The following is a 26,951-nucleotide window of genomic DNA, read 5'->3' as shown; positions in this document are numbered from 1 at the left end:
CAAATAACTAATAATGTAGTAAATGAAGAGTGCAAATATGAGAGTATATATTAAGTTGCACCTATCCATAAGAATTTATCTAACTGAGAATGGCAGTGGGTGCTGGAGCTTGTCCCAGATTACCAGTACACGTTACCAGTCCACCACAATGCTTAGCTAGTATTCTATTATTAGGCTCCATTAAATGTAAGTACTCAAATTACTAGAACTCTAATCACTAACGCAGCCTGAGTAAATGTGTTTTACTTTCCAATTATTTTTTAATAAAAATAATATTTTAAGAATTAAAGCAGTTGTATAGCGTTCATTTTGTAATGCAGCATTTTGTAATAAGCGGAAGTTTGGGGGGGGGGGGGGTTTCAAAATAAGGGAGAAGTCGTCCTATTTAAACAAAATCGAAACAGTAAGAATCGGAAGCGTGACTTTGTTTTGGAGAAGCCGTTAGTAAAAGCTGAAGCGTTTCGAAAGAGGCTTAACCAGCGTAAGAGAGAAGGAGGAAGTCACCTTTGGAAGTTGGGCACAGCACACCGGTTATACCTGTCAGTCAGAGCTGAGCCCGTGCTTTCAAGAACATGGCAACAACTGCTGCTGACGGAAACTTAAAACCATACTTGAGAAAGAATGGAGTGAAACGCGAACATATCGGGAAAAACGGCTATCATAACCACAAGGAGGTATGTCTGTCTGCCTGTCAGCGCAGTGTATTTATGAAGATAATTTGTTTTATTTCGTGCGCTCTATGCGTGACTGCCGGCTTTACAGCAGTGGCAAGAATTTTAACACAATAAAAATAACACAGGAAGTTTGCTTTTATTTTGAGCTCTTCTTCGCTAAACAAGACAAATATGACGTCGGCATGTTTTGTAAGTGTTCACCTACTTTAAAAAAAAAGTATCACACCACTACGAAAGTTAGGCAACACCCACAACTGCAACAGCATAACTGTGTCGTTACAACTGTAATATGCCATACGAGTTTTATAATGTGCCAGTGCTTAGTTTACAATCGATTTAAACTGTAAAATATCGACAGCAGGATGATGAGTGCTGTTTAGTTCCCCTGCATATAAAAATGGACAATGTAAAGAGCAATAATAATGCAATACCCCGCCCTGAAACCTTGTGTAGGATGCTGGTTGGTGAGTCGCTGGTGAGTGAGATGTAGCTGATTTATCTGAGCCAACTACATGAAGGTTCAAGCAATGTCCATATTGTTTAATAGTTGAATAATTGAAAACGTGGACAGTCTTAACTGCCTTACAAGTTAAGTTTGTATAACCCTACATACAAACAATCTATGTCGTAGCATAGTTTGCTAAATTGACAGTATACAGTATACAAGCTATGGCTTAGCATCATTTTTGTGGTTGCTAGTTTTTTTGTAGCTATTTCCAGTACTACCTACTGTTGAGTCACTGTCTTAAGGGTTCTTCGCACTCCTGAAAATGTTTCTGTTAAAATGTCATAAAAGAATTTAAAAAATGTCTTTAGCTTGACATAACCTGCCTGAAGATAAATATCTGTGCTGGCTTGTGGTGTAGTGGGTTAGCTGTCGGCCATATTGCTTCAACAAGGCCTCCATGCTGGTTTTACAACTTAAAACAAGACTTTCTGGTTGCCTTGTGCCCTTCAAAAACCCCAATGACACACATGCAACCACTATGCTTGTTCTAGTTTGTTATTAAGAATGCTAGTTTATGCATTTAATACTTCTAGGCTGGACGACTCTAGGCTATGTTCACACTGCAGGCGAAAGCGCGTCAAATCCGATTTTTTTTTTGACCCTATGTGACCCACGTCCGATCGTGGTATGACAGTGTGAATGGTACAAATTTTCAAATCCGATCTGGGTCACTTTCGTATGTGGTACTGAATCCGATACATATCCGATGTTTTAGAAAGCGACTGCTGTTTGAACGGTCATGTCGCCTTAAATCCGTCTTTTACGTCACTGACACGAGACAGACGCCAATTATAATGTTATTTACATTATTATGTAAATAGTCTTTATATTAAGGGCCATCAGTCAAACAATATTGTTTGCTCTGGGTCTAAACAGCGCGTGAGTGACGTCTTCTTTTGCGCATGCGGGCCGCTTTGAGCGTTCACACTAGCGCGCGTTTGCTGTCATATTTTGTTTGTAGTGTGAACAAGCAGACAAGAAAATCGGATTTGATCAAAAAAATCGGAATTGACCATTGAGACCTGCAGTGTGAACGTAGCCTAATTCGTTATTATGTACAGCAGGATGTCCAAAAAGCAAGATTACTGTCAGGAACTACAAAGAGAGAGCATACTTCACCTATACTGGCTTATCTTTGTTGGCTTCCTGTTAAATCCAGAATCCTTCTCATCACGTACATACATCTTGATTAATCACGTGCCATCTTATCTTAATGACCTTATTGTGTCAACCCAACAGAGCACTTAGTTCTCAGACTGCAGGTTTATTTGTGGTTCCTAGAGTATTTATTTAAAACTAGAATGGGAGGAGCAGCCTTTAGATTTCAGGCCCCTCTTCTGTGGAACCCGAGACAGGAGACAGACGACATCTCTACTTTTAAGATTAGGCTTAAAACTTTCCTTTTTGGTAAAGCTTATAGAGCTGGATCAGTTGAACCTGACTTCCCATGTAGTTACACTGCAATAGGTCTAGGATGATGGAGGATTCTCATCATGCACTGATGTGCACAGTGTTTCTTTTTCATTCACCTTTTATACCCATGCATGCATTTATTATTATTATTCTCTGGCTCTCTTCCACAGCGTGTCTTTTTCCTGTCTTCTTCCCCTCACCCTCAACTCCCCTGACCAGTTGGGGATGCGGGACAACTGGTGTTGTGAATTGGCACTATATAAATAAAATTGAATTGAATTAAATACAAACACAAAGTGAAGGAGAAGTAATCCTTCTTCTTCCAGCTGCTCCCTTTAGGGGTCTCATCAGGCCTCAGCCCTCCTCCTTCACTACATCTATAAACCTCCTTTGTGGTCTTCCTCCTTTCCTCCTGCCTGCAGCTCCATATTCAATGTGGAGCTGCCAATTCCATATTATTTGTCCAGTGTTTCTACTGTCTCTAATCTGCACAAGTCCAAACCATCTCAACCTTGCCTCTCATGTCCAAACTGCTCAGCCTGAGCTGCCTCCCGGATATACTCACTTCTAATATTGTCCATTGAAAATCAATGAAAATCCCAACATCTTCAGCGCTGCCACCTCCAGCTCGGTGTCCTGTCTTTTTGTTAATGCAACCATCTCCAAACCATACATCACAGGAGTTTTCACTACTATCTTGTAAACCTTTCCTTTAACTCATGCTGCTGTCTTCCTGCACAAAGGCAGCACAAGTACTTCAATATGCACATATCTCACTAATATGCAAATATATGTAATGAGGCATAATCAAATTTTCTACTAAATACCTCTGGTATGACGTATGTATGGCATTGCTTTCTTCTTTCACGATTTTGCTGACAAACATGTCCACAGAGTAAAGCAGCATTAAATTGGTAAACAGTACTTAGACCAAAGTTATTAAACCAAAATGTATAAACTGAATATTATCTATTTAAAATGTATTCTTCATAACAAAACATTTACAATATTTATCCTTGTGATTCCAGTTTTAGGCATAGATTCGACAGTCAGTTGCCAGAACTCTTTTTGTGAAGGAAAAACCTATTACATGTAGTATATAATATTATAACAAATTCAACATTTCCAGAAAAATGTATTTTTGTCCAGTTATCATTTCTGTGGATGATCTTGTAGGGGTTTCTTTTGTAATAATAGGCCTAGTCTACATGTTACTGAAGACTAGGCCACAGTCTCTCTATTTTTCAGGTTAATTGGCACGTTAACTACAAACCCTTTATTTGAACTCAAAGTGTGTGTCTGTGTTCTTGTGTAGAATGTAAGACAGCTTATGTGGGCTTTTTGTTGTATAGAAAAACGGCCAGGGGACCGACGTTGCCTCCAGATGCCACAAGCATGAGCCTTTTGAGCAGGCTCCCATGTATGTTGCCGTGCTAACATACCTGGGCTTTGGCATTGTCACCCTGTTTGGCTACCTCAGAGACTTCCTCAGAGCTGTGGGTTTGGAGAAGTGCAACATTGCCCAGGAAAGAGAGAAACAGAAGGTAGGTTACACATGCAAATAGTACAAACAGGCATATTGTAGGGTCTCACACAAAATGCAGACACAAATACCCATGCAGACAGTTGGAGTAGAGTAACATGCATGTGGTGTCAGTACGTTTTGTTTTCCTCTAATTATGTCAATTTTTTCCTTAAGCTCTCCCTCTGTTTTCATCCTCTGTGTTCCTCTACACTATAACGTTGCCATGAGTGAGGCAGGACACCACAGAGAATATCTGTTGAAGATCTAATTAAATCTCAGAGGATTCAAGCGCCTTCTTTGTTACTGTGCTTCAGATTTTAGATAAGGCCTTGGCATTGCCATAGTAGCCTTTGTGTTGCCACAGATTTGATTTTCCAAATCCAGAAATTAGAGTTAGGATGTTTGTTGTTGTCAGATTTGTTTTTGTCTAGGCCTTATTAAAAAGGTAAAAGCCTTTAAGAAAAATCTGAAGCAGTACCCTGTCCTTATTTCTGTGACTATTTCTTTAGTCAGAAACCTAAAAAGAAATAACCAGTGAGTTCTGCCCTGTTTTTGGACAGGAGTCACTTTATGATATGGCATATGGGCATACCGTAAAGACTAAGTCTCACATAATCTTGAAAATACTCAAACATTGGATATTGGATCAATGAAGATTTCTTGGACTAGAATGAAAACATAAAAACACAAAAATGCTAGATCTAGTACCAGTTATTAAATGAATCCTGCTTATGCTTTTCCTCCTTAGGATTTTGTCCCACTTTATCAAGATTTTGAGAACTTTTACACTCGAAACCTGTACATGAGGGTACGAGACAACTGGAACCGCCCCATATGCAGCCTACCAGGACCTGTCTTTGACCTGATGGAAAGGGTATCTGATGACTACAACTGGACATTCAGGTACTGCAGTCGATTGATCTATGATAGACATACTGTAAATAGCATAAACAGTATCATGGAGGAGGTGAGTCATTACGATCACTCACAGATAAGGTGAAAAACATTGTGTCCTGTTAAAAGCACATGTCGAGGTCTGAGATACATGGACAGGTGTGAAGAACTGAGTTAGTCTAGTAAGGGCCAAATTGTTATGGCCAGTCGACTGGGTTGGAGCACCTCCAAAACGACAAGGCTTGTGAGCTGACCCCACTGGGTTTTGGGTAATTTGCTGGAAAAAATCTGAAAGGATGTGGTGCATCCTAGCTCCAGATACCACAGGGTATCCGCCAAGGTCTCGTAGAGTCCATAGCTCAGTGGGGTGGACCTTTTTTGGGCAGCACACAAAAGGCTAATAGCATGCTGGCTTAAAGTGTTTTGGCTTATCAGTGTATACCGCTCACCTTAAAAATGCTTAAAACTCGCCAGACAGTCTTTTTGCACAAAATCATCTCTCTTCTGAGGGTAAAGAGTGGACATCCCAGATTTAACTAGCTTGGTAACCTCTATAAGCTGTTTGCAAAGGTGGAAACATGGTTATTTGTCATCAGTAAAGATATGCCACTCCAAAGAATCTGGGTCATAGTTGATATTCCTCTTTGCTACAGAACAGGGTTGGAGAAATATAGTATGGAAAAGAGTATGAAGGGAGCCACAGGGTAGAAATATGACATTATGAGTGTGACGTAAACGTGGATTACATATTTAAACATGTTTAATGTGACTGGAAAAAGTAGAGACGTGGTACTGTGGTGCATAGTTTTGATTGGTTTCGTAGCGGTATAAAGGGGTACGTGAAGTTTGAGAAGAAGTAGGTCAGATGACAAAAAGGAAAAATTCTTTTTAGATAGTTTTAGATTCAGATTACCTCTGATAGGGATGCGCACTCTTGAACTCGTGTGATGTTTACCTGAACTTGCTTTAGTGCCTGAAATGATTACAACAGTTCCCAGTGTACACACACAATCCTACATTTTATAGTGCAGCATAATCTCTTAATTAACACTAAAATGTTCTTTGTACAATACATAACTACTACTGCTTGTGGATCCAGTCAGTGCCACTGTTGTCTTCAAAACATGTTTTATAATTCTATTTCCCATTAGCAGACTCCTATCAATAGAATAAGTGGAGTTTTTGATTAGCAAATAACATATTTAATTGAATATGCTATTTAAAAATTTGATATGTAATGAATTCACTGGGCATGTGTATGAATCAGGAAAAAACAGACAAACTAATTGAGTCCTGATGTTTGTGTAATTGCAGGTTTACCGGGAAGACAATACACAACGTTATCAATATGGGCTCGTACAACTACCTTGGCTTTGCTGAGAACAATGCTGATTTCCTGAAAACTGTGGCAGACAAAGTGCGCCAGTATGGGGTTGGGGTTTGCAGCACAAGACAGGAAATAGGTGAGTTTGTGGTTAAGATTCTGTTGTAAAGATGAAAAAAAAAAACTATTGCCACATTGCTTTGTGTCACTTCTCTCTGTGAGCTGGTTTGTGGCAGTTGATTTGATTTAGGGAGGAAAAAAGTCCACCATACAACAAAAACATAACAGCTATATGGTAGTGTTTATTATCCTTACATATCTTATATGTGCCTCTATTTAAAAAAGCTATCTGTCAGGCCTTGTTGACGCTGAATGGTCAGAGTATCAAACTGAAAATGAAACTTGTCACTGTCATTTTTTAGGTTTCCTGCATACGGCGTGCACATTTAAATATCTGCCAGTGGCTTCAGTGTTGTATGAATTATTCACCTTTTGCTAAATTATATAGCATTTGGGCATATGTTGAGATCATTATATATCGGTCCAAAGTGAGAAGCTGGGGGGCTACAGTCTTGTGGAACCTAACATTGTAAAGCACTCTTGACATTAAAAACCTATATGTACATGCATGCAAAGGAACTGTTATAACAGCAAGGATCAGAAAGTAAATGGGATCTGTGGCTTCTGATGAAAGTCCTTTGAACTTCATTCTGGATTTGATGGTATTTAAGTGTCTATGTGGATGTAACATTCTAGAATTGCAATGGTGCGGCGAGGAAATCGAATGATTGGCCATCAATTGGGTGTTTCTTCACCAAAGCCCCGCTGATACACTTTACAGAGCTTGAGGAACAGGCGACGCAGAAAAGTGTTTCTCTCTCTCACAAAGCAAACCTCTCAGCGAGGTTTGCGTTGTGACACTTCAGAGACCAATGTGCTATTTCTGCAGAGAGCAGGCTAGCAGTAGGTTAGCTGACATGCAAGTTCAGATCAAGCGGAGTCACTGAGCGTTGCAGGATACCAGCTATTTGACAAGAGGAGAGAAAATCAGAGGAACTTAAGGACATGTGATTGTTAGTTATGCGTATGTTTGGCAGAGCAAGTATGACTACAAGCTGAAGCCCCCCCCCACACACACACACACACACACACACACACACACACACACACACACATGGATGGTGTGGAGTGTGCACATGCACACTTCACACCATCTATTATTCATCTATGTGATTTATTTATATGTTTATTTCCCTTTCAAAATTCAACTGTTTTAGCCTGGGTTTCTAATGCGTGTTTTAGCTGGCTCACCGGGAAGCTTAAGAAATAACAAGCGTTCTTCCCATGAGACATTATTGTGCATAAATTATTAAAGATCCCAGCGTCTCTGTTGCACTAGTGATGCACACACAGCAGTTTTTACTGTTGACATGTGGAAAATCTTCAAAGTCAAATTGTCAGCATTGCTTTTGACTGAATTGTCAGCAATTTAGAAAAAATACAAAAAATGCAATTAAAAAAACATTTAGACATGTAATTCTTTTTTTTTCTATTTCACTCTTGTCAGTCATTGACATCATTAATTTAATTTCATCTCATCTCGCCTCTCACCTTTTCCAATATTAAATCATCTTAGAAAATGCAGTTAAACACTTAGGTCAACTTCCAGTTCCGAACATCTAAATAAAAATGACTCACAATATGGTTCGAGCCCACACAGGGAGTGTTTTTCTTTTTTTTATTATCAATAAGGCATTTTGAACTACACACAAAGTGCACTGAAAGCACACCCTGTGAATAAACACCCATGTCAAACATTCATAGAGTTACCTTAATGGGTAGCTTATTGGCACTGCTTTTCCTGTAATCATTAATAGATAATAATGTCAAACATTCAGATGCATAAAAATATACTGGGTACAGCTATCAAACACAAGGTAGTAAAATTCTGGTATTAGTATACTAGTGCAATAGGGCTGTTGTGCCTTTTTATATATTAAAACATGCTACACTAACTTTATAATGGTTCGCTGACTCAAGGTTTGTGTCAGAAATGATTAACCTTTGTTATTCTGTCTCTTTTCTTGTCCTTAAAAATTCCTCGGTCATATAGTTCCCAATAAAAGGAACAGATTTAACTATGAGAACTATCAGATTTGCATGCACAGTCTTCACTGTGGCTGCCCTTCTCATCAACCAGCCTTGATAGCACAAAGGTGACCATGGTAACTCAGAGGAACAGTGACCAATTTTTAAAAGGTGTGTAGGTTTTATTTTAAGCAAAGTGATCAGGCTCCGTCCTGACTGTCTTATCTGTAGAGTATCGGGACCTAGAGTGGCCTTCTGAGGTTAACATATCAATAAGAAGGCATGGCACGCTTAAAAAGCCACAGCTCAGTAAAATGTTGTATTAAGAGAGCAAATGTCAATGCAGCCTGATTTTTAAAAAAAAAAGAAGAAGAAGAAGACGCTGCACATGCCGGCAGGGCCTGTGAGCCTGAGCGGTCGAGGAAATGTATGAATCGATTTTGGCGTAAGGCCTGATGGAAAGCAGTGAATAGGAATCGCCATAAAGACAGAACTGCTTCTCTGCGTTATGTTTTTTTTATACACATAACTCAATAACCATTTCTCCAGTCCTTCCTGAACAATGGCGTGTCCAGCGGGGTGGCCTGGGGGGGCACAGGCCACCCCCCCAACCAGACTGGCCACCCCAGGTGCCACCCCAAAGGCAAAACAATAAAATTCAATCAAATATCAAATGTCCGATTATGTTTTCACGGTGACGCTCAGATATCCGAGTGTAAGTGAATGCAGCATCGGCTTCTGCGCTATGTGCATCACGTTAGCAAAGGTAGGAGAGCCAAGCACGAAAGACGTCACTGCAGGAAACAATTTTTCGGTGAAAGAAAATGAGGACAGAATAAATGTCCCGGTAAGTAATATTAAGTTTGTTGAGTTTAGTAAACTTCGGTGAAATTAGAATACCAAGGAAAAAATAACACTTAAAGAATTATTGCAGCCGTGGAATATTTCAGACAGTATGCTACTGAGGGCAGCTAACATAAGAGTTATGAGTTATAAGATGTAATCTAAGTCGTAACATTGCTGTATGGAGCTGCAGATTTGGTTGCAGGTTAACATAGCTGGACTGGCCATCGGGCTTATTTGACTTATTTTTTATTTTTTTTGTAACGGCATGAACAATGAGAGGTGGTGGATTGGCCAGATGCAGGTCGATGTGTAGAAATAACTCAGTTGTTTGGTGGTGGCTATGACGGGGCTTCCACAGAGGCAGTAGGTGGATGAGGGAAGGGGAGGCAGGAGGAGAGACCTGAAGCAGCCGCCAGTCCGAGTGTCAGGTGAACTGAACTTCAGGTAAGAAGTCATGACCTGCAGTCTATCTGGGTCAGATATAAACTAAGTTTAGGTGCAGTTTATTTTCGTTGTGCTGACTTTTTACTGTCAGTTGCAATAACTCATACTGCGTTCTAGCCAGCTTGACGGAGTTTTTATACAGCTGTTCGGTTGCTATGATGTTACTGATAGTGAACTTTATTTTATTCATAAGGTTAGTTAGTAGAGTTGCCAACGGCTCCTTAAAAAAAATGGAATGGTCCCTCATTCAGAGAAAATATTACACGTTTCGTATTGAGCTGAGAAGAGACGCAGTTTGTCCCGAACTTCAGCTAGGATGGAAAAAGACGCTGCACAGCTGCCTCTTCTCTCATTCTCTCCCCTGCCTCTCCTGTTGCTACTTCAATCATGAAACTGATCAATGATCAGCTGATCGGCTTTTCTCTCTTGTTTGTTTATCGCCCACTTTGCGCCAGAAACAGGAAACCAGCAGATGTTGCGCTAAACAACAGCAGCACGTTTAAGCTTGATCAGCTGTTGTTAGAATTTATTTAATATTAATTTCTAGTATCAGCTGATGTTTGCTGGAGCCACAGCTGTAAAGCTGCTGGTCATGATGTCAGTTTGTATATGTGGTGAGAGGGAAACATGAAACCAGGAGATGTCCTTACTGAATCATCAGAGCTGAACAGGTGATGGAGAAACAGGTTTACCTTTTAGGTGACATGAATGAGTTGAAGGGAAGTTATGAACTGTTTCTGAGAGACAAATAACACCAGGATCCTTTTCTAAGTAGCTGACAGCTGGTAACTGTGCAGGGGCGGGTCTAGCAAAGTTTTGCCAGGGGGGCAGGTAGGGCATTAACAGGGAAAGGGGGCACAAAGACATACTTTTCTTTCTTATTCTCAATTTAAATATCTAGCTTTTATTAAATAATTATCTAAATCTTACAACCAAAGTTTTTATCTGACGTAAAATGTATAGAAATCAGAATCAGAATCAGAATGGGTTTATTGCCAGATGTTGAGGTTTACAACATTAGGAAATTGCTGCGGTGCTTCAGTGCAGACAATAAGAATTAAAGTGCTATGTAGAAAGAAAGATATGTGCATGAGATATACATGAGATATATACATGAGAATAAGAATTATGAGTGCTACGTAGAAAGATATATACATGAGTGCAGGTGGTGATCAGTGCCAAACATATATACATGAGAATAAGAATTATGAGTGCTACGTAGAAAGAATCATACATATACCAAAAAGACTGTACATCACTGTCACCACAGCGTTTGTTTTCATTCAAAGTCTTTATGGCTTTACTACCTGGTGGGCCGGTCAGTAGTCAAAATGCCCGATTTTCTGTCCCAGTCCAGCCCTGCAGGTTATACTGGCAGTGTCACCATGCCAGCTGACTGTATTTCATCATCAGCCAGTGCTGTTCTTTATCAATATTACCAAAGTTTACCATAAGGCAGCATAGAAAGTATTTACTTGCTTTCAGGTTTTATTCAAATATTAGTCTTTTCAGTTGTTTCTCCACTTTTTTCCTGTTTCAAAATCAAACACCAGTTTGTGAGAAGATTATCTTCTTTTTTTAACAGGCAGATAAAGTTTTGCATTGGCATTGGCTAATTTGTCAATTGTTTGTTACAAATGTTCGTATTTTAATATTCAAAAATGTTTTTGCCCAAAACATATGTGCACTATATGTCAGTAAAAATACTATGCAAATATTGATGTCCTTGAATGCTGAGTAAACACTGACAAAGCACTGATTGTATCTCTTGTACTTTATCAACGCAGTATCTAAAAACTTTGCACCGTAGTGGTTAAAATCTCATTCTAATAAGAGTTAAAAGTGCATTTGGTTATTAGGTTTATAGGATTATTGAATTATGGTTAATGGTTGGTAGAAATTTTTTTTTTAAACATTATCTGCCAATTAAATCTGCCACCCTTCTCCAAATCTGTGCCCCTACCTGGCCCCCCCAACAAAAATTTTCTAGACACGCCACTGTTCCTGAACCATCCTGGCTGTTTGAAGCTCGCTCTCTGTGGTTACTGACTGTTATTGATTAGTGTCCCACGTGTGTGCAATTAATGCCCCGTTTTTTAAATGTTAATGCAGTAGTGATATATTGTATTATATAAGCACTCATTAGAAAGTTGCTTTACAAAGTAGCTTTAATTCAGTGTGCAATACCTGGTAACTACAATGTAGTATTACAGTAAACACAGATGCACTGAAATGTTGTAATGTTTTTGTGCCGTACAGAATACAACATCATCCCTGCAGAGATAAAATACAGTGTACGTGCACCTTTTATTGCCCACTTCTCCCCCCATAGCTCACAATTATAACAGCAATTCTTCTGTTTATCAGATAAGCACAAGGGCAGGTACCTGAAAATCCCACTTTATTGTACAAAATTGAAAAAATGCCACATCAGGTGACAGATTGCAATCTGATCAATTTTCCAAATGAATTCTGGTCTCCACCTGTCACATAGGGTTATCACCACCTGAGCTGGCTCAGTCCTAAAATGTACAACAGAACCATTTCAGTCCTCGCTAGACCTCCCTTAATATTACTGGGATGAAATACGGCAGTTGAACTAAATTACAAATTTACCCCATCTTGGATCTTTATAAATCTCCTCAGATCCCCAGACAGCAAGAGCCGCTGATGCTGATCCAGGCGTTTGCTTCTGGGTCTCTTACTTTTTTATCAGGAGACATTCATCTCTGACAAACCTTGTGATTGGGTGACAAAGACCGGCAAAGCCTAGAGACTAAAGGATTACCAGATGTGCCAACAGGTACAGTGATGTTGTCGGGGTGAGTCATCTTTTTCTGATTTCTATCATATAGGCAACCTGAGCATCCATGAAGAGCTAGAACAACTTGTGGCCAATTTCCTTGGAGTCGAGTCCACTATGACTTATGGGATGGGTTTCGCCACCAACTCAATGAATATTCCAGCACTTGTGGGCAGGGTATGTGAGATTTTATACACTCAGCATTATACAGAACATCTTTGCAAGTGTAATTTTCACAATGCAGCAGATATCAGTCTGGATTTTTTCTCTTCTGTGGTATTGTCTCAATTAATGAACAGTCAAATAAACTTAACTGCAAACAGTCTGACCCACCTAATTAAAATCATAATTACACAAAACAGTAGCCAGAAGGATGAGGATCTGGGCATGCATAGCTGCTTTCAGTCAGATATACAAGGAAGGGCAGTTTTTGTTAAGAGCACTCCTCAAGGGTGGGATTACCCATCCTCTGGCCTCTCGGTGCACCAGAGTGGCTGATGCAGAGGCCTGTGGGTTACCAGGGGCAACACACAGCATGAATATCTGTGATTGGACTGGACAGGAGGAAGAGGAGGTTGACTGTTTAAGTGATGAGAACAGGGTCGTTTATGCAGCTCAAGAGGTGTAGCAGCCCCTTAGGCTGCAGCCCCCCGCAGTAACCCTGCAGAGGCTGGAGGTCAACCCTCACTGCCAGCTCTATCCTACAGGGACAGGCTGTGCCAGGACAGGCCTTGCTGTGCAGGCAGAACAACATTAGAGTGACAGCTGCTGGTAGACCAGGGAGCAGGCTGGCTGGACCCGAGGCCAAACCAAGCAGATCTGTCACTGAGACAGTGTCAACATAGCCTCTACAAGACTCATTCAGACTAATGAAGTCAAATGCTTAGAGCTTGTGCCGTATATATATGCTAATGCACCAGAGAGGTTTTCAGTGGAACAACTGAATTAATTTGCATACTGATTTTTTTAAGGAACATGGAGTACTGTGCTGTCGGTTATGAAAATTGCAATGCGTCTGTGGGTCAGAACTTCAGACATCAAAGAAGTAAAAAACTGCTAACATGCAGTACATACAACTTATTTTGCACAGAGAACCAGACCTGATTATGATTGAGGCCTGGATTAAGGGGCAGGTGAAGAGGTGTGCACTACCTTTATTTAGCCACACATTCTTCAGTTAGAAAGAAAAGATCAACAGATCAAGTTTTACCTTTTTATCTGTAATGAAAAATTTATGTCATATACCCCATTTAATGTGTTTGCAAAGGCATTTTGAGCATTAGATTAGAAATTTTTGATTCAGCATTGCAGTAGCAAAACAATTGACTATTACCCCAAAAGCACAAAGCATACCTTGTGAAATTTAAATAAAGTCTTTTCTCTTTGCTGTTCTCCAGGGTTGTTTGATACTAAGCGATGAGCTCAATCACACTTCTCTCATCTTGGGAGCCAGACTGTCAGGAGCAACCATCCGAGTGTTCAAACATAACAGTGAGTCCAATCACCTAGTACATAAATAGTCCATGCATCATAGTACAAAACAACACCTTTTTTATTATTATTATTCTTACGTTTAACCTTTTTGTGCCTTTTTGTCATCAAACTGACTCTTGAGAAAGTTTCAGTTACTGTTTGCAGCCACTTCTGCTCACAGTATCGGGTGTTTTCTTCACCTAATTGTATACTGGTGCTGCTGTGAGAAGCAAGTTCCTGTTCTTTTGTGTGGTACAGGATTTACCTTAGGAAAGACCTACATTCTGTGTTTAATGCAATAGGTTTGGTTTGAAATCATGCTTATGTTTTATTCAGCAGCAGCAGCAGCAGCCGTGAAGCAATAGTGAAGTTGGTTGGGGGGGGTTGAGGTTTTTTTTTTAAACAAAACATCATCTTTACTTAAACTTTTTGTTCTCTGGTATATTGTCAAGAGGAAAAATATCAAGCGTGGATGGTACAACATCCATTGCTCGCATTAGATACATCCCTGTCCTTTCAGCAGACAGCACAAATGAGCCAGTCCTCTGGCAGCAAATTTTTCCTGACAGGTACAAGCAGAGTCAGTTATGGGTCCTCAAAGCAGATCCCAGAGGCCTGTCTAAAGGCAAAGAGCCCTCAGGCACCTGAGCTGCTGACCCCTCCTTGCCACTAATCCTCCTGCGCTAGGCACTCAGAAACTCTTTTATTTCTAATATTTGCATAGAGGGTTATGCCACAACAAAAGATTTATGAACAACTCCAATGCTTGTATTTTTTTGTAGTGATACTTATTGGTGCAAGCACTCTCTAAAATCTCTCAAGGATTATTTTTAGCAGAGATGGAACTCATACTATGGAGCAGACAAACTGGTTTGTCCAGCAGATTTGTCATACATGTGCGTGAGAATTACCACGTTGTTTAGTTATAATGCACAGACAGTAGTCCTACTCTTTCGAATAATCAAATGTATTTATGTTTTATTTATTAAGCCAGTAGCGTGGTGTGTACCCCGAAGGTGAGAGCACAGATAAGATATCGTGGAATCATTTTATGGATCGAAGCGGAAGATAACCATCCTCAGTCATACAGTATCTCATATCACGCTGTGGCTTATCTTATATCAGTGTTTCACTGTGAAATAATCTTTTGCTCACTCTTGACTGTGCAGACAGAAAGCCACAGTGAATTCCTTTTTTTCATTTCTGCTTTCCTCAGCCGAGACATTGTTCTGCTAAGCCTCGGGAAGGAATTTTAGCAGCGGAGCATCTGTTGCCTCTTAAGTGAACCTGTTTTTGTTTTGAAGTAGGAGCATCAATCATCTATGACAGATTATTAGCCACGACAGCTTTCCTCACTCCTCAGCAGGAAATGGTTGGATTGCAGTCATACTTTGAATAACACACTTTCATAACAACTGGAGCTGTTTAATACTGCCATCTGCTGGTATGCACTAAAGGATCATTAGTATTGTCATAACTGAGTTTTAGTCACCGGGAAATGTTTTTGCCATGTAAATTTTTTGTAACAAAAACAATGCAGATATGCAGATCGCACAGGCTTAGCCACATTTTTAACCTAGTTAGATATCTCAGGTGTTTGTAAGCGTCACAGTGCAAGGGTATTTCCGGTGTGTTGTTTGTGAAAGGTGTCTTTGGCAAATAAAGTAGTGTCTTGTGAAATCCGTGAACTATCTGCCCCAGTGGAAATGATTTCTTCCCACTCTCGGGTTTGCGTTGATGTTCGGTGTTCCGCACAAGCTATAGCACTGGAGTGCTATCCTGTATGCTGTGTCATAACACATATCCAAACTAGGATTGCCGGCATACTTTTTTTTATTGTTAGGGTCTGTCTTCTTTTGCTGTGTCTCTTCCTCTTATTCTCCCTTATGTGATGTTTTGTGTGCACCTATGTCAGACATGCAGAGTCTGGAGAAGATGCTAAAAGAAGCAGTTTGCTCAGGACAGCCTCGGACCCACAGGCCCTGGAAAAAGATTCTCATCGTGGTGGAAGGCATCTACAGGTCAGCCATCATTACACCCCACACACATTATAACATAGCTACTTTCACAGACACATGTCTTGGGTCTCTTGTATCAGTCTTTCTAACTATGAGCTTCCGGGTGGTCTATCGGAGGGTTTTGCACAGCCCGATTTGAGTAGAAATTGTAATTTATAACCTGAGGTGATCCTGTGCTTAGCCGTCCCTGTTATGGTCTCTTTTTCAATCGCTTCCTTTTCTGCGCTCTTGAATAATAGATTGTCTGTGTGTATGCAAGCGTATGGCAGTGCATGGGTGTGTGTGTGCATGTGCATGTGGTCAGGTACCATTTGATTACCGTAGAAAGGAGAAAGGTATTGTCTGCCTCTCCTGCCAGTGAGCTATCCTGAGTCTTAGTGACCCTCTCCATCTGCTCATTAGCTCCAAATCAAGGCCAAATGGAGCCATAGAGATTGACTTGGCTACACCCCCAGCTCCAACTGTTTATCATGGCCATTTTCTGTTCTCCTTTCTTCCCTCTTTTTGCTCTCAGCTGCACTTGCATTTTAGTCCTCCTAAAGTAAAATATGATGCTGTGAAAATTACTTGTTTTATGTCAATTTTTTTTCATCAAAAAAAGAAGAAAGCCTTAAACGTGGCCATCAGCTGGTCTTAATATAATGTAATTAGTCCCACAACAATCCTGGTACTTTGAAAGACAACCTAATTGCACATCCTCAGACTGTCTTTGTCAGACAGTAATGTCTAAGACATGAGAATGAAATGGCGCCTTTCAGCAAAGCACAGAAAGAACTAATGCTCCGTCTATCACCTCCCAGCAACATCAAAAGGCTTGGATAAAGAGTACGCATGCTTTAGCTATAGCCCGAGTCTGCCTTTGATGTCCACATCGGTCCTGGTGAAACCCTGTCTTATGTCATTTGGGCTGCAGACGTTCTCAGCCATAGCAACCAGAGCAGGTCTGGGATTGCTCCAGTCCCCAGCCGTATAATCACTCATGCTGTCTATTTGTAGCCTTAAAAGGTTTGCATCTGAGGGGAGGAAGAAAATGAAGAAAGGTGGGAGTAAAGTGAAAGAGGCCAGCAGGAAAGATTCTTGGAAGACTGTGGCGTGTGAGATTATATAATATGCATTTGTAGAAGCAGAGATGCTCTGCTGTGGATATGGTTAGTTCAGGGTCAGACTCTTTCCTTTTAAAGTTAATCACTTTAACAATTTGATTTGTAATTTCTTAAAAGTGTGTGTCCATGTTGATCCCTTTTTACACGTATGCTTTGTGTGTGTGTGCGATTCTCTGCCAATAGCATGGAGGGTTCAGTGGTGCTACTGCCTGAAGTCATCGCTCTGAAGAAGAAATATAAAGCGTACCTGTACCTGGATGAAGCCCACAGCATCGGAGCAGTGGGCCAAACAGGGAGGGGTGTGACCGAGCTGTTTAATGTGAACCCGGCTGATGTGGACGTGATGATGGGGACTTTTACAAAGAGCTTCGGGGCGTCTGGAGGCTATATCGCAGGGAAAAAGGTTACTGCAAGTTTACTCTCATTTGATCAGTGCTTCTCAGTATTCGTGTATTTATGTTACATACAAGGGACCAAGTAAGCAGTCATGGTCCTCAGTGCTGCTTCCCAATGCATATAAGCTTTCCAGGACACTCCAGACTTGACACTTTTCTGACCTTTTTAGGGGTACTGGACAGATAAGACTCTATCGTCAACACGGCAGTGATGTTGTTACATTTATCAGCTTCCCCGGCTTTCTCAAAAGAATACGATCCATCATCGCTGTTTTCATTTCCCTCCACATCGCCAGTTCATAGCAATCTTGTGAAAGGGAAGAACTGCTGCAGAACTGTTGCTTTACAGAAGAATTAAAAATGGAAAGAACACTCCTTGGACAAAATAGGGTCGTGACAGAATGTTTTAAGAAAATAAGCTGATTGGATTAATCGCACTGAAACAATCCCAACAGCCTTGGGTGAATTAGCATCACAGAAAATCAAATTAATGAGCCGGCTTTTTAAATCCTGACATGGTTTAAATAACCTGACAAGCACTGTGTAACACAATTAACCCTTCTGGCTCCGGAGCAGGTTTAAACATCACACAAGAGTATTTTCAAATATTTCGATTTTGAAATGTAAATTTTTATGATGCATGTTATATTCTGCGCCACGGCTGTTTATTAAAAATGTATGGAAGTCAATTATACGCACTCCCTCTCGCTTAGCCCTCACATGTCCCACAAATGTTCCCCAGGCTGCGTCTCTGGGCACTTTTTTTTCCTTTTCTTTTTTTTTACTCCATTAAATAGTACACTTTGGTACATAACCACACCAGTTTTGTGGCAGTTGATTAGAAAGCAACAACAGAAACGACCATGTTGTTTGAATTAGGTATTCAGAGAGGGACCCTTCCTTCTTTCCCCTTCAGTTTCCCCCAGCCCTGCTCTGCCATAATAAGAAGGTAAAGCTGGCAGAGGGCCAGCCCCTTCTTGTGGCAGGCATCAGAACTGCGCTCCAGATTTAACAGGATGACTTTTAACAAGCATGATAATGTTTGAAGTATGAACACTCTTCCTGGTGTGACAGCTGGCTGCAGTAAAGTCCTAAAGGAAAAAAGGCAGGAAAAGAGAGAGAACCTTTAGATTTGACGTATTTGTTGTTGTGGTGAAATACCCCAAGTCCTACATTAACTGGATTTGGGTTGACCAACAAAAGACTGTGCAGATGTGCTCTGGAAAACAGTCATGTTATAGCTATTTTATGAGGGTACCAAAAATAAATACCCCAATAAATACACCCAGAGTTATTTCTATGTCACTGCAAACTTATATTTAGGAGTCTTTATTCATTAGGCCATCTCTGAAAATGTGGATGAGATTGAAATTAGGTTATTAAATAAATCTGTTGAAGTTCAAGTGGGCTTGCTGTTCTGGAAGCGCCTCTACTCCAGGGCTTTGTGAACACGTATTCCCACATCGGTGCTGTGGCCACCGTGCGGCTGAGGAAACCCTCTGAGCTGTCAGTCTGTGCCCCAAGCATGAGATGAATTTTGAACGTGTCCTCTTAAACGGTTTATCTTGGTTGCACCGTAATCCTGCAGGACCACAAAGCTGTGAAAATCTCCCGCCTTAAACGAAAACAGATGTCAGGTTGTTTCAGGGTTCTTATCCTACATTCAAGCACTTCCCCTGAAATCCTTTCCCCCTCGTGCGCTTGAGGAAGCCGCAGCCACCGCCCAGCAGGGACAGATGGTGGTGAGTGGAAGCGGTGGCCAGACAGCATCTCCGGCTTACGTGTCATCACCCCGCAACCCCGGCTTGCCACCGAGCAGCAGCCCGTCACAGCTCCCCAACCTCAGGCCGCTTACACACATACGCTCTAGGGACCCGTGACCAAATCGGTTTCCTGAAATCCTCCTCTTCTCTTGTCAGCCACTAGCAGAATTAATCTCCTGCTGACATTTAGGAATAATGAGCACGACAGACCTCATTCTGGCTCATTTTGACTTTGGTTCTTTCTCATATTCATGTGTTGGCTTCCCCCACCCCAGAGTGGAGAGCAGGAAAGGATCCAGGACTATTTTACAGTCAGTGCCAAGACAGTCACAGTGACAGAGAAACGACTTGAAGTATTTTAATTGCTTCTCAGGTGTTGATTATACATGAGCTCTCCCTAGTGGTGTTTGAATATACTGCAGGGTCACACAAGAGGTTCAGAACTGTTGCTTTGTTTTCTGTGAATAGTTGTGCAGTTGTGCTTTTTCAGCGTTTGACTCTGTATCCCATGTTGCAGGAACTGGTGGACTACCTGCGGACACATTCTCACAGTGCAGTATACGCCACGGCCATGTCCCCTCCTGCGACTGAGCAGATAATACGTGCAATGAAGTGCATCATGGGAAAAGATGGAAGCACAGAGGGTAAGTATAGCAGCCGTCACACGTTCTTTGCATGTCTGGTTTAAAAAAATTTCTACACCTTTATATAATTTTTATGGAAACAACAGCAAACGGAATCCAGAGGACACCACCGATGTTAACATTAGCAGTGAGACCTGCAGGGAAATGCAAACAGCTGGTCAGAAAATGTGGAAGCAATTACAGGGGTCTGCAGCGGTAAGGAGCAGGGAGACGTGCAGTCCCTGAGCACACGTGACCCTATCGTGGAGGAAATCATTTTCATGTGTGTGTTGTAGAGAACGCTGCTGCTCTGAAAAGTTGCTGCTCTAATGGCATCAGACACGAGGGCAGGGGAAGCGGTCGTTACCAGACCAGACGCGATACCACCGGGGCAATTCTCTCTGAGTTATTGTAGCTGTGCTCCTGGTAATGGAAGGAGTGCTAACGGGAGTAGCATTAGTGCATCTAGTGCCTATTAAGTAATGACAGATTACACATTAGAGTTATACCAAATTTACAGTATTTACAGCATGCGCCATGAGGCAAAGCTAGGCAGCCGTGACAAACAAAATGAAACGCTTCTGTCATCACTTCAAGGACTAGACCCTGCTGTGTTGCGGTCGAGGTAGATGCTGCAGTTTCTTGCTGAGATGAGTAACTTTTTCATCTGACTCTGAAGCAGACATGCTTTGTATCTGACGTAGTCCAGTGAAATATCTGTTGTAGAAAAAAATTGCCTTGACCTGTCTTATAGATGAGAGGGAAGGCAGTTTTTCTAAACATCAGTCCCAGTGTCCATAGAAAAAAAAGAAACAACAACTTTAAAATCTCACTGTGACAAGAAACCTAACAGAGCCCTTGAATATCTGTGTCATAAGTCTTTATTCCTCTTCCTCCAAGTCCTCCTCTGTCTTCTTCATCTTTTCTCTTTGATGTTGAATTTCACACAAGTCCGACAGACAGCAACGTCCACACGTTCTCGCCTGCTCGTACGATTCCTGTGTCTGGCAGCAGGTTTTTGACCTTCGTGACCTCTATCTTAGCAGAGAGAAACAATTTACAAAATGGGGCCTGGGCTTTTTTGGCAGATGTCCGAATGTTATGCCCCCCCCCCCCCCCCCCTTTTCTCTCCCTCTCTCTCCTTCTCCCTCTTCTGAGATAAGGGGATTTAAAGTGCTCTCTTACGTCCCTTTGAAAGAACTGCCAATCTGTTCCCAGGTAATCAGAGGGAAACAGAGCTGTGTTCCAAGGCCGGCCATGCCAAACTCTGCAGCAGCTACAGAGCAAGCGGGCTCCCCAGTGATTCGCATTGTTCGGGAACACAGAGGGTCAGCAGAACAAGCCGCCTTTGCTGCCTGTGATTTATCTTCTAGTGCAGTGAATTTATAGGAAATGCGTGTGATGCTTAAGCATTATTCGTGTTCACTATATGTCACGGCTACATTCACGTGGCAGCCCACAGTCACTAATTCCACGCAAAATCCATCATATCCAATTCGCGAGACCCCCACTCTGGCAACATGCAAGCGCATATACCATGCTGTCAGGCGGACAAAACTGAACCATCTGCTGCTGCAGCTGAGCTGTAATCATGAACAACTTCATAGAGGAGGCTGGAATGGCCCAGATGGAGGTGCAGGACTCAAAATGAGATGGCACTGCACAGGACTCACAGTACATTAGCTACTACTGACAGTTAATGTCCTTCCCTACAGGGCGCGGTACAAATATAGAGGGGAAATTCAGTGAAAAAAGGTGCTTTACTCATGTACATCTGCTGGTGTCCTTGTTTTAATTGGAGGATTGAGACGGATTCGCCAACTGGCAGAGAACACCAAATACTTCAGATCCAGACTGAAGGAGATGGGCTTCATCATCTACGGCAATAATGACTCACCTGTGGTTCCAGTGCTGCTCTACATGCCAGCCAAAGTGGTGTAAGCACACAGAAACACTCATGAAAACACTTTTACAGAGCCAGATGATCACGATGTTCCTTGTTCTTAGCTTCAGTATAGCATCACGTGCGTCTTCTGATCAGCTGTGTCTCCAGAGTTTCCATCAATCATTTGTGCAGTGTTATGATGTCTTTAACCTCTTAAGAGGCAACATCGGGTACTGATTTGGTATAACCCTAGACTCCCACGCTGGTATGTAATCAAGTGTCCTTGATTATATGACAGTCAACATTAATATCTGCACAAATACAAATTCTGCTCAGTTATTGCCTTAATCAGATGGCATCATCATATAGCCTGTGATTTTAGATCGCTCTGCTATCGTGAGTATCAGTGTTAATTGTAATAAAGTTGAAATTTCACAGGTCCCCAAACCTTGTTTCAAAAAAAAAATGATTTTTTTTCCAGAGCCATAATATTTATTCCTATAACAACACTGAAGTCCGTTTATTAGCATTGAACATATTTCTGTAGATACTCATCACCATGTTTATATAAAATATACCGGGTCAGATTCATCAAACCACTTTCAGAACTCGTTTGAAGGTTTTTACCTCTTCAAACTGTCCACGGTAAAGTGCGCCAGAGCAGGTTGGCTTTGTTAAAATGAACAGACTTGCTCTGAGGTCGTCAAAACAATTACTGCACCCTTTTTAATTTATGGTACTTTGCAGAAATTATCACAAGCCTCGCAAACCACACGTCTCGATTGCATATTTAAACATTTGGAAAGGCTAGAAGGAACAGCGTTCCTATGGATTTTACATTTGATGAGGCATAGCACCAAAACATTTCCCATCGTAATGTGACTTGCATGCTCATTTCGGTGAACTCAGAACTCGTAAATATGAGTTACACTGCCGTGTTATGTAGGTGCTGTAACAAATATAATGTGACAACATTATAACTGACTGCATTCAGTCGGAAAAGGAGGACTCAAAAAAAGAAGAAGTAGAAGTAGAAAAAAAGCCCTCCTGTTGCTAAAGTCATTTGTGTGCTTCGTGTTTAACCCGTTTCTCTTTTTTTATGCTGATCAGGGCGTTTGCGCGAGAAATGCTGGCGAGAAAAATCGGCGTAGTTGTGGTCGGCTTTCCAGCAACGCCGATCACAGAGGCCCGAGCTCGCTTCTGTGTATCTGCTGCACACACCCGGGATATGCTGAACCAGGTACAAACACACACGAGCGTTTCCCACTTTGATACTTTGGATATATATGAAACATACATGCTCTGAGACTTTCCATTGTCCTCAGGTGCTCGATTGTATGAATGAGGTGGGAGATCTTCTCTGCCTGAAGTTCTCGCGGCGGAAATATTCCCCTCAGCCCGACCTGTGCGATGAGACAGACTTCGAGCTGGACAGCTGATATGATCTTTGACCCTTTGACTTCACAGTGTCTAAACTGAGCAATCATAAGCACACAGTGAATTCATCAGACAGCAGGAGAAGAGCCAAATATTTGGCAGCTGTTTGGTTTTTTTTTTTGGTTTTTATGTGTGTTAAATCATAATGTTGGACTGTGTATTCGTTCTTTTTTAAAAGACAAATGTTTTGAACTCTTGAAATGCCGTTTCTTTATGAATATATGTATATGTGAAATGAATGCACGAGCATCTTTTGGATTGGTGTAAATCTCAAGATTCTTGAGTTATTTATTCGTGGAAGAAAATCATATGTTGTTTTATTCATTTTCGATGTTAACCTCCTCTGCACTGACATCTGAGGGCATTTTTAAAGATTAAAAGAGGGCTCACTTTTTTGCAGATTTTTTCTAATTACTTATGTCTATATTTAGACGTTGACGGGTTTTTATGGAAGCACTTTTTTGCTTCTCTTAAATTAATATTTGAAGTTTTTTAGAGATGCCAATGGCAGTAATAGTTAGATAGTAATACACAATCCTATTTACTTATACTTTAAGAAACTGACAGATCTCCAAACTGCTGTTTCAGTAAATTTTGAGGATTTTTATACCCATTGTTCCCAAATGCTGTGCACGAATGCCTTTCAAATAATAAATTCACCTTCCAGATGGCATGTTTTCTTTTGTTTTTTTCCCAAAGAGTCTTCCCTTTGTAACTTATATCCTGATGCATGAATGTTTACACTACTTGTGGCTGAACAGATCAAGCAAAAGGAAGATTTTGTGTTCCACGGTGAACTGTTTTTATAAAAACGTCCCCAGTGAAACACCACTTTCATCTCCACAGTAAATGATAGCCTTTTTGTAAATAATAGATCATGCAGCAATTACTTCTTTGACATGCAGTTAAATCTCAACAGCCCGCGTGCAGAATAAAAAAGGTGTTATGGCTTGTTTTGTGGCGAGACTGCTCTTATTCACCACGTCTTAACAGCTTAATTGTTGATGTTTTAAAGACCTGCTGTTCCCTTTCACGCACAACACTGCGTTACAGTCGTGAAGGTAAGCATGCCGAGCATGCGGCACCTGAGCCAACAGAAACCTTACCCAGCAATTAGCTCTGAACTCTAAATTCTCGTGGTATGTGGTAATCATTTGATTAACACAGGAAGGATTATAGATAGATGATGAATGTGTGTTCACAGTGTGTCGGATTTGGTCTTGTCTGCACTTGTTTTTCCTCGGGATGTTTCTATGTTTGTGTTTACCTCGCCATAAACAGCATAGTGATAACATTTTACAAGAGGAGATTAAAAAAAACAATATGCAGTTCTTGGGAAACATAATGAAGTACAAACATAGATAAAAGTTTCCAAAAAAAACCAGCTAACTCTTGAAATCTGTTCTCTGTACTTGATCGCTTTGTGCTGTAAGTGAATATCTCACATCTGGCTCCTATAGCCAGCAACAATGGAAAACAGTTTCTTTAATCCGCAAATCTGTGATGTCATACCAATGTGCTGTTTCATAAAGATCTGGAGGAGATGGGGAAAGGTGGCCTCACCCCAGCGGGGTGCTCTAACGTCTAACGGATGCCTGTTATTCATTTTTGTTTGCATTCACCTTAACTCTAAACGTGAGCAGTGTTAAAAATTCAGCGTGGGTTTGCAGCAGGAGGGAGACGTGTGGAGATAGAAGCTGAAAAGCTTGAATTCATCCTCTGCCCTAACGCGGTGCGTCACAGACATGGAGTCTTCAAATACTAAGCTCCAGTGTTATTATGCAGAAAGGCAAACTCTAACGTGCCGAGACTTACCGGCAATATTTTTGCATAGCTGCACAGCTGGAGAAAGGTTTACTCCAAAAATCTGATATTTGACGATGACTTTTGAGCTTAAAATTAAGCTGGGAGAGGACAGCCTATCTGTGGCTTTTTTTCCCATCTTTTTGTTGCATTATTCATTATGCAACACTAACATGTTAAGAAACTGAATGACAGTGACTGCTGCAGGATACATTTCAACGGACTCATGGCCCTAAAACATGAAAAAAGAAAAGTTCTACTTTACTTGAAGCAGATTGCATAATTTATTTTATTTGTTTATTTATTTTTGTAAAATCCTACAGCTATGAGCAACAAAACTGTCAGTTTTAGTTAAATGTGTCCTAATCTTTAAAAGACTGTTTAGATAAAAAAGCAATCATGCTGGCAATCGACCTACTTTTAAAGCTACAGCTGTCACTGACATATGGACTTTAAAAAAAAAAATCTACTCCAAAAAATGTCAAGTTCAAACAGGCTCCTGAGGCAAACTGACAAGAGTTCAGTAATACACACTGACTGCCAGGCAAGGTGGGGAGCGCGAGTCTTTCCGAGCTTCTTTCCAGTCACTTGTAACTGCCTTCAGCTTCAGCAAAAGTGGCAAATGGTCTGCGCTGGCATTCAAAACATCTGTGCAGCCAGACTACTGGTGGCAAGGCCCCAGAGACCTGCCTGCCTGCCTGCACCAGCCTCTTTTGAACTGCAGATCCAAATACACTGCACTTATTGGAATGGCATGTAGCTGCTATTCTGAAGAGGGATCCTCTGCTACGCCTTTGATGTCCACCACTGTGTCCAAAGCAGGCAAGCCATTCTTACCGCTCTCTGTTTTCCATTTAGACAGAGATTTTTCTAGTCTAAAAAAGAGAGCGAGAGATCTGAAGTGAAACAGGACAGAACTTGCACGCTTTGGACAGCTATGCTTCTCCTGGGCTAAGAAAGACTGAAGCCTGGAATAGAGCTGGGCTGGAAACTACTGATATAAGGGAAAATAATGAAAAAGGTCAAGGTTGGGGCAATAATGCAGAAGACAGCTGAAAGCATTTATTGTGTGTTTTAAACCCAACTCAGCCTCATCAGATATTCATGGGGTTCTATACATGATGTCAGGGGTACTCTATTAAATATTTAAGTTGTTGAACTCTTCAAGCACCTGCTCTTTATTCCCTAACGTTGGTCATTAGATTTCTTTGGAATGACCATGATGCGTTCTGGTGCAAACGGGCATCAGGAGACTCTGCAGCTACACCAGTAGAGGTAAACTCAAGGCTTCAGTTCACCAGACCTGTGGATTTTTCTAACTCATCGCTATCCTACACCAAGATCCCAGATTACGCATGCACAGAAATAAAGCGTCTTTCTCCTGCGGGTTGAATTGTGCCACGAAAACCAATGTCAGGATGATTCTTATTTTAGCTGTTACGGCGCTTACAAATCATTTATGACCGCTAGGTAATAGGATCTTGTTAGTCGTCGTCAGGTGATAGATGACACGGAAAGCGTGGTCTTTTCCGGGCCAAGTGGATCAAGCAGAGCTGTCACCCACGTTAAAGCAGCGAGCGGCCCTGCTTGGTGCATAATTTGACACAGCGGCCTGTCCTTTGAAGCGGACAATAAATAGTCTCACAACAGCTAATCACATTATGTACCATTTGTCCTGCTTAAGTGAGATGTTACAACACCTTCTCCACAATCTGAGACGTGGCTGCTGCTGCTGTTGCTGCACACACGCCAACATGTGCAGACCTCCTGCAGAACCGCTTTGGGTGTCTACCTCTGCGCTGCGAGGCGCTTGCGTATACCACAGAGCCTCCCAGGACCACCGTGGATACTTAAAGTCTCCATTGTCCAAACATAGTGGGGGGTTTCCTGCTTGTCTGATTTGATAAGAAATTATGTCATATTAATTAATCT

The 26,951-nt window shown here is 41.3% G+C and overlaps 2 protein-coding genes across 3 annotated transcripts in view; one reads left to right on the top strand and one right to left on the bottom strand.

The window, feature by feature from the left end:
- tasp1 (taspase, threonine aspartase, 1) overlaps positions 1-26,951 on the bottom strand; it is an 89,327-nt gene that overhangs the window by 14,223 nt on the left and 48,153 nt on the right. The window lies entirely within an intron of this gene.
- Positions 420-23,889, top strand: sptlc3 (serine palmitoyltransferase, long chain base subunit 3). Of its 2 annotated transcripts, none has more exons than XM_085478097.1 (12): positions 420-674; positions 3,948-4,139; positions 4,869-5,023; positions 6,329-6,477; positions 12,572-12,696; positions 13,917-14,010; positions 15,908-16,013; positions 17,297-17,516; positions 19,789-19,915; positions 21,696-21,831; positions 22,890-23,019; positions 23,105-23,889. In XM_085478097.1, exons 1-12 carry the CDS (start codon positions 573-575, stop codon positions 23,216-23,218), a joined length of 1,650 nt encoding a protein of 549 aa, XP_085334223.1. In that variant the 5' UTR covers positions 420-572; the 3' UTR covers positions 23,219-23,889. The 2 variants fall into 2 exon arrangements, with proteins under 2 accessions (XP_085334223.1, XP_085334224.1); XM_085478098.1 differs by lacking the exon at positions 420-674 and adding an exon at positions 911-1,149.

This window comes from Copadichromis virginalis, linkage group LG13 (genome assembly GCF_057382275.1).
Source record: "Copadichromis virginalis isolate Kocher_CV1m ecotype Utaka linkage group LG13, C_Virginalis_male_GT1.1, whole genome shotgun sequence".
Taxonomy (NCBI): Eukaryota; Metazoa; Chordata; class Actinopteri; order Cichliformes; family Cichlidae; genus Copadichromis; species Copadichromis virginalis.
Note: the sequence above shows the minus strand (reverse complement) of the source record. Positions and strands in the feature narration are given on the sequence as shown.